A 7,748-nucleotide genomic window follows, 5' to 3' on the forward strand; every position below is an offset into this window, starting at 1 on the left:
GACAAAAGAAAATACTGTAAGCACAACTAATATTTTGGCTAATAATCAGTAACACAATAGAAAGCCTGCAAATAAATTAATATTTTAATATAATTATAAAATAGAAACAAAGAGAGTTAGTGAAAAAGATTAAAATAAATACTGAAGCTCAGTGAGTCTTATCATCATTTTGCTCCACAGGGAACGTAGCTGACGGTTTAGTCAATAGATGGCGCTGTTATAGTGGTCTTGGCAGCTTTTGTGGGGAACTTTCTACCTTTCCCATAAAGTGTTTGGTGTTGAGTCAACGAGGTGCTCGGCCCGCCGTTAACCCACAGTCATTCCACTGTTGTCTGTGTGGTCTTCTCTCACACTTTAAGTGTTGTTAAAGGTTGGTTTTAAGTGAAATGTAAGATTGAGTTTATTACTTATATGGTTTTTATTGTAATTGGTAGTTTAATACGTATTAATTTTATTGTTATGGGTTAAAAGTAGTATATTATTAATAATTAATTTGTATGCTTAGGACATTATCCAGGATATCTTATTAGTGATGTTGAAAGAATACGGTAGAAACATCTAATAGGTGGAGATTCGTCAGATCCTTAATTTAGTGATTTTATATTAGTTTAATGGAATATTTTAGGCTTAACCACTACTAGGCTTATATGTATAAAATGAAGTATTTTAAGCGTGGTATACTTGACTATACCCCGGACTTGGTCTGCAACATAAAGTGAAATCTATTTATGAAGTAGTAATGCTTTAAGAAAAATACTTAATTAAATTACTGAAGGTAATTCCATATGTAACTAAAATCTCCTTTGTTATGAATACCTGAAACATCTTTAAGTCAGTTCATGATGGCCTGTTTAATCAAATGATTGTGCTTCAAATATCCATCACATTAAGTTCAACTCCTTAATTGAATGAAAATTCTATAGTATTACGCTTCACAAATGATAGCCTCGGCAGTTAATAATTGAATTGAAGCTTTTTATTTTTTTTTTTAATATACCAAAGTATGCTTTAACTACTATCAGTACGTGGCCATGCGTTGCTGTGACTCGGCAACCATCCCTGTCCCTTTGTCCTCCCCACCATTCCCTCATCCCCACTCTTGTCCGATGCCTTTCCAAATGGTCTGATGTTCCCATCACTAAAATATAAGTCGAATGAAATATGAAGAAAATAAAAATTAACTATACTCGCGAAATAAACGGTATGGTAAACATTGAATTCCAACACAAATCGCACAAAATAAATTAAAAAAAATAAATGAAAAAGATGTATCAAAGCAATGGGAAACAGAGGGAACTAACATATTTAGTATAGCAAGTGTTCTTGCATGCAACAGGTGCTGTTTGTGAAGAAAAGCATAGTTTTACCGGTCACGGGTGTGGCGTCTCTACTTTTACTTACAAAATGAACGGTATGGTAAACACGCCTAGATTCCAACACAATGTCGCACAAAAGATAGATAAAATATCAAAGTGTAATGAATACTTTAAATTTAATAATTTTATAAATAGAATGTTAGTCAATCTATAAAAAATTGATCAATGCAATCGGACACATTGAAATGAAATTCGTGACATATTTAGTGTAGCATGAATGCTGCCATTATGTGTAACTGATAGTGACATTCCTCAAAAACGAATGTTTTTACCAGTTGCAGGGGTGGCATCTATATAGTAGGTATATAGATGCGCCTATTCTAATGCACCATTGTCAAAATTTCAAAGCAATCGGTAAAGAACTTTCGGAGATTAGCGAATTTAAACATTTCCATTTTTATTTGTATAGATTTAGCATTGGCAGGCATTATTCAAACGTTAACAATCTTTATAAAAATGTTCGTTTCTTCAAAATCTCTAATCGCCGAAAGTACTGCACAGATTGCTTTGAAAATTTTCAAAAAACGTTTAGTTCGCATCGGAGCAGGTTTCAGTATACATACTATAGATGTCACGTTTGTGACTGTAAAAAAAATATTCTCATTGTTTTTTCATGTGGGGGGAAATCTTCAAAACCTCTTCACCAATTGCTTTCAAATTTTGACACATTCCATTCAAATGGGTGTCTTTTTATATATTTAATACCTGTACCAGCCACTCGTTGCTGTGGCTCAGTTTGGTTATATGGAAAAGTGTACGTTTCTAACATGTTTAATTTCATAATGCTTGTGGGTATACTATATTTTTACTTGTTCCATTATCTGTAGAGATAGATTGTCTGGTTTAGACTCTAGAACACGCAACATATAATTGTCCTTTGAGAAGCATTCCGTGTCTAGATATAAACTGCACAATTCTGAAGATCGGCCCTGAACTTTGTTGGTGATTATAAACGACAGTCGAATTAAGTTTCAATATCTTAAATTGAAATGACATATCTGTTGGAATGGTAGGAATGCGAGGAATGAGGACCTCTTCACCTTTGAAAGGTACTGTAAAGATTGTTGCTTCTACGACGTTGCTGATTATAATTTTTTTTTTTTACTGAAAGGCGCGTGCAGTTGTAAAGCTTTAGTTGATTGATATTTCACATGAAAATTGGCACGCAGATTTTAAATTGCCGTACGCGTGATGACAGTTATCCAACAATTTTTGAATTCACTAAACTCTTTATTGACAGTTTTAATTATTTGATTGTAAATGCTTTTTCTCTCGAGCGTTAGCTTAAGAATATTTGATTGCACACATAACGGATCACTGGTGTTGTGATTTTGTTCACGACGCAATTCTACATCGAACGAAACGGTAGTAGATAGTCGGTAATGGCACTTCCAATTGATTTAGAACTTTGTTCGTGATTTCTAAGCACAAATCTTGAATCATTATCAACGCTTCGTTTTAGATTTTTACTGTGAAATCAAATGTTCTTATTTGTTTTTTCCTTCATATTCGACGAATATTTTCAGCCATGTGCGATTTGTTTCTCTCATAACTGTTGGAGATGGAAAGCCGGTGGTCAATGATTGCAAACAATGCACGAATTAAATTTGGATGTGACGTGTTGGACGCGTCATTAATGCATACATCCCAGTGTTGGTCTTTCTTCAATAAATTCGGAGCATGACATGCACTACGGAAATTGGCATGTTTCGCTGTTTACAAATCTCGATGGCTGGAAAAAAAGTTGAACCGGGCACATTTACCAACAGCATGTGAAGAAGCATCAATCTTGATTAGGATGCACAGTGTAGTCTGTCTATCTTAGTTTATTTGAATATGCCAGGTTGTCCGTAGACAACCTGGTCGACAGTCTCCTGGTTTCTGTCGTTCAAATGATTTTCTACTGGCATCCCATGTGTAATACGTATGCACTTCAGAGCAGTGTTTTTGCAAATTCATCATTTTGACATAACGTTAAGAGAGCAGTTTACGTCAGAGCCGGTGGATTCATAGCTGTTGTACATTTGAAACTGTAAAATAAACGTGTTGTCCATTTTCTTGTTTTCAAAACAAACATAATACTTACGAACTATTTAAAGTCAAACGCAGATCAAGACACTGCTCAATTTCGCCACCAATTGCAATAAAAAATATGAAATTATAAAACGAAATGGAAAAACAATGAAAAAAGAAACAAATAAGCTACTCGCAAAATGAACGGTATGGTAAACTCGGATCAATCCCAACGCAACGTCACGCAAAGTAATTAAATAAAAATGAAAATAAATCTATCTACGAAAATTCAATTTATCAATGCAATTGGAAACATTGAAATGGAATCTTAACATATTTTGTATATAGTGTTGCTCTAACGTGCAACAGCACGTTAGAGCAACAGCTCGTGGTTTTTTACCCGTTACAGGTGTTTCATCTAAATAGTACATAAATAAAAAAAAGCACGTATTAGAATGGAACGTAGTTTCAAAATTTCAAGGCAATTGTGGGAGAACTTTCAGATTACAGCATGTTGCTCTTACATCCTACAGATGGTGCTGTTTTTCCAAAACTTTTTTTTTGTCATGGGCAAGACATGTATATAGTAGGTGTATATAAAAACACTCGCCTATTTAAATGCAATGTTGTCGAAATTTCAAAGCAATCGGTAAAGAGATTTCAAAGATTTCCCTCGCATTGGAAACCACAGATTTTCAAAATAAAAGCGTTTTTCCCGTCAAACGTGACTATCTATATAGTATGTATATAAAAACCTGCTCGGATGTGAAAGCAACTTCGTATGAAAATTTCAAGGCAATCGGTGAAGAACTTTCGGAGAGTAGAGATTTTGAACAAACTAACATTTATATTTTTATTTATAGATACCACCCCTGTGACGGGTAAAAGCATATTTCATAGTTTTTGAAAAACGGCGCTATCTATTGCACATAATGGCAACATGCACGCTATACTAAAAGTCAAGAATTCTTTCAATTTTTTGGGTTGCATTGATAAATTGCATTCATAGATTTAAATTTTTTTTAATTATTAGTTATTTTGACATTGTGTGGGAATTGAGCTGTTTACCCTACAGTTCATTTCCTAAGTATATATGCCACATGTGACAGGTAAAACTTTTTCTTGGAAAAAAAGTGCCATCTGTTGAATGTAGGAGCAACACAAATGCTTCACTAAATGTTAAAATTCAATTTCAATGTTTCTGATTGCACTGATAAATTGAATTTTCCTAGATTTTGATGTATTTTACTTTTGATATAATTATTTTGTATGAATTGCATTGGAATTGGTCTGTGTTTACTAGACCACTCATTTCATGCGAATACTTTATTTTTTTTTATCTTCATTAAATTTGTTACTACTTTTTTCAGTGATGAACATCAGACCACTTGGTGTTCCCAATTTTCTGATGTGAACTTCAAACCATTTGGAAAGGCATCGGACGAGAGTGGGGGATGATGACAGAAGTGAGATGGTGCGAAGATTGAGGAGACAGGAGTTTGGGATTGTGGGGATGGGGGAATGGAGAAGGGCGGGAGGACAGAGGGACAAGGGAGTGGGGCATGGTGGGAAGGAAGGAAGAGGGGATTGAGTGGGGAATGGTTGGGTGGCAAAGGAGATGGGTGAGGGGGGAATTTGACAGGTAAGGTTGCTGAGTCACAGCAACGCGTGGCCGGGTACTGCTAGTTGAACATAACGTTAAAGGCCTTGGCAATAACTATTGAATTAGTTATCTAAATGGGACGTTAGTTTGTACCTACACTTCAGGTTAAGTTATTAATAGAACTGAATGCTTATCTCTGCCTAATTCAAATTATGAATTTTAATAAACTTGCCTTGAAACATGGTTTCATGCTTTCATATATCTAATGTGGAAAGTGTGCCTGGGCGTTCATAAATTGCTTAACAGTAAATTCTCGTTGAATTGTCTAATGTCGAAGCACCTGGATAGCTTGCCTTATGGACGCCTCGGTGTCCCATAATCTTCCCCTAACTACCTTCCCAACCATCTTTATTGTCCGGCTTCAAAAATCTTTGATTTAACTAAAATTGCTGAACTAGTGACAAATTCCAAATATGCCTCTCGTTGTCAGAGTCGGTGATGAACTTCTCGGCGTTATAACGTCAGTTATGTTAAAAATTCAAAAGTAAATCTGACTTTTGATCTTGGTAGTTAATAACACTATTGTAACTTTTGATTAAAAACTGCATTTTTTTTTCTGTACAGATGGCGGTATTTGCTCTACTCTTCCTCGGTTGTATCGCCCAGGTATTTACTATATTATACCGTATTCTCAAATAATAAAAAAAATTGTAGGAGACTAATAATTGCTCCCCAACAGATCCAGGGTCAGGCGTACCAACCTTACGGCACCCACGCTCCCCTGCCAGTCGTCACCCCCACAACCTCCACTATCACCACTGAGGTTGGTAACAATGACATTACCCTTCTTAACCAACCTGTCATATATACATTAACACTTCGTAATGGTGTGTAATATTGCAGACTACCCTGACCCACACTCTGCGGGAGACTACAACCTCTGACGTCTGGGTTACTGAGCAGACAGCGATCACCCTGACAGTCACCCAGACAACCACCCAATGGGAGTTGGTTCCCCAGCAACCACAGACGGTGACCTCTGTGATAAGGGTCACCTCCACACCGGTAGTGTTGGTGACGGCTACGGTGGGGGTCTACCCAGTGAGCACAATGGTCTCTGTCTACAGTCAATTCGTCACCACAACAGATACTGTTAAATACTGGCAGACCATCACCCACGTGGCTGTCACTCACGAGGTAACTATGTAGACTTGAACTTGTGCAAGTGTTCACTACATTTATTACACAAACGTCAATAATGTTTGTAATTACAGATCCAGACGGTCCCTGTGGTATCTACACAAGAACTTGTGCAGGATATAGTAACTACCATTACGCAAATAGTAACTACTACGGTTACTTCCACCACCGCCAGATACTATGCTTAAATATGGATTATAGATAATTGGCACAAGGTATTGTAATAAACATTTTAAAACGGTAAAGTGTTTTGTCTAATAGAAAGTGTTTGGATTTGAATTCAAAGTGAAATAAAATCTTTGATTAGTTGTATTAGTAGTAGACTCCCTCGTAACTATGGAATACCTCTGGTTACTATTCGTCAAATTACTAGAAGCAATGGCGTCTTAAAGTTTCTTCTTGAACCTCTTCCCTCCCCAAAACTTTCTGGCACATTCCCCCTCCCCATCCGGCCCGTTGGCGTCGTGAGGGGGCTTGGTGGACGGCTGCCGGAGTGTGATGCTCCGTTGGGCAGTCCTCTGTCCTTTTCTGGCCTCGCACTCCTGCTGCTGTCTTCTCCAATTGTGCCGGATCGCTTTTCCTTTTCCCCCCCTCCCCGCTCAGCTCGTTGTCGCCGTCTGGGGGCTTAGTGGGCGGCTGCCGGAGTGTGATGCTCCTTGGGACAGTCCTCTGTCCTTTTCTAGCCTTGTGCTCCTGCTGCCGTCCTCTCCAATTCTGCTGGGCATCTTTTCCTTTTCCTTCTGTTTCGTTTTTCTCCCCCCTCTTCTCCTATCTGCTTGCCGTTTCCTGCCGACCTTTTGCTCGTTCTGGTTCTTCCCTTGGACTTCTTCTACTTTGACGCCCGGGTGCTTGAGGAGGCATACTCTTGCACCCGTAGAACTGCAGTACCCGACGTCGAGAGCGAGGGGAACCTTTTATTGTCAATCCCCACTTCGTCACTGAACCCGATCTCGACGGACTGTCGGTTTCTTAAGGTGGCGTTTGTGGGGCGTATACTCGCGACGCACCCCTAGGAGGCCCCGACAAGATCGGCGATAGCTTCTTGTTGGGTGTCCTGCCTCTAATTGTGGCTCCATGGTGGGTGTGGGGGCACATTCGTGAGTGAATTCGTAATTTCGTCAAGATGATAACCCCTGTTTCGGCTGCTTCTGGCTTACCTTTTCAGGCTCGTGGGGTGGGCGACCAAGCCCCCGAGTCGGTCCGTATTGGAAGACCGGGCTCTGTAGCCTCCGCTGCATTGGGCCCCGACCTTGCTCCTCCTTTGGCCTCTCTGACTCCTTCCCCTGGCTCCCCTCCCTCCTCTGTGGTTGGGTCGAGCCCCAAGCCCCCAGTGGTGACTACCTCGTCCCCTGGCGCGGCTCCTTCTCTAGTTGTTACTACTGCGCCTTTTAACCCCTCTCTCTCTGGGGGTTCTCACCGCCGTTCTCGTCACGGCCGCCCTCGCTCGATTCCTTCCAGTTCTGCTACCTATCAAGCCTTGTTTGGTCCCGCTTCGTGGGCCAAATATTTTGATCTCCTCCCTCTTGATTCTGCGCCTCCTGACGATTTCTCCCTTC

General features: G+C 39.4%; 1 protein-coding gene across 2 annotated transcripts; it reads left to right on the top strand.

Annotated features, from left to right (window-relative positions):
- The first annotated feature begins 250 nt into the window (after window positions 1-250).
- On the top strand, window positions 251-6,437 carry LOC123771400 (uncharacterized). Of its 2 annotated transcripts, none has more exons than XM_045763909.2 (5): window positions 251-370; window positions 5,617-5,658; window positions 5,732-5,815; window positions 5,896-6,189; window positions 6,267-6,437. In XM_045763909.2, the coding sequence occupies exons 2-5, from the start codon at window positions 5,617-5,619 to the stop codon at window positions 6,378-6,380; spliced, it is 534 nt and encodes a 177-aa protein (XP_045619865.1). In that variant the 5' UTR covers window positions 251-370; the 3' UTR covers window positions 6,381-6,437. The 2 variants fall into 2 exon arrangements, with proteins under 2 accessions (XP_045619865.1, XP_069161118.1); XM_069305017.1 differs by having other exon boundaries at window positions 316-388.
- Window positions 6,438-7,748: the final 1,311 nt, after the last annotated feature.

This window comes from Procambarus clarkii, chromosome 54 (assembly GCF_040958095.1).
Source record: "Procambarus clarkii isolate CNS0578487 chromosome 54, FALCON_Pclarkii_2.0, whole genome shotgun sequence".
NCBI lineage: Eukaryota > Metazoa > Arthropoda > Malacostraca > Decapoda > Cambaridae > Procambarus > Procambarus clarkii.

Bases quoted from the DNA above. Each gene is read 5' to 3' on its own strand.
- LOC123771400 (XM_045763909.2), top strand. From the start codon at position 5,617: ATGGCGGTATTTGCTCTACTCTTCCTCGGTTGTATCGCCCAG. The intron at 5,659-5,731 runs GTATTTACTATA...GCTCCCCAACAG, and splicing joins TCCTCGGTTGTATCGCCCAG to ATCCAGGGTCAGGCGTACCA. The intron at 6,190-6,266 runs GTAACTATGTAG...TTGTAATTACAG, and splicing joins ACGTGGCTGTCACTCACGAG to ATCCAGACGGTCCCTGTGGT.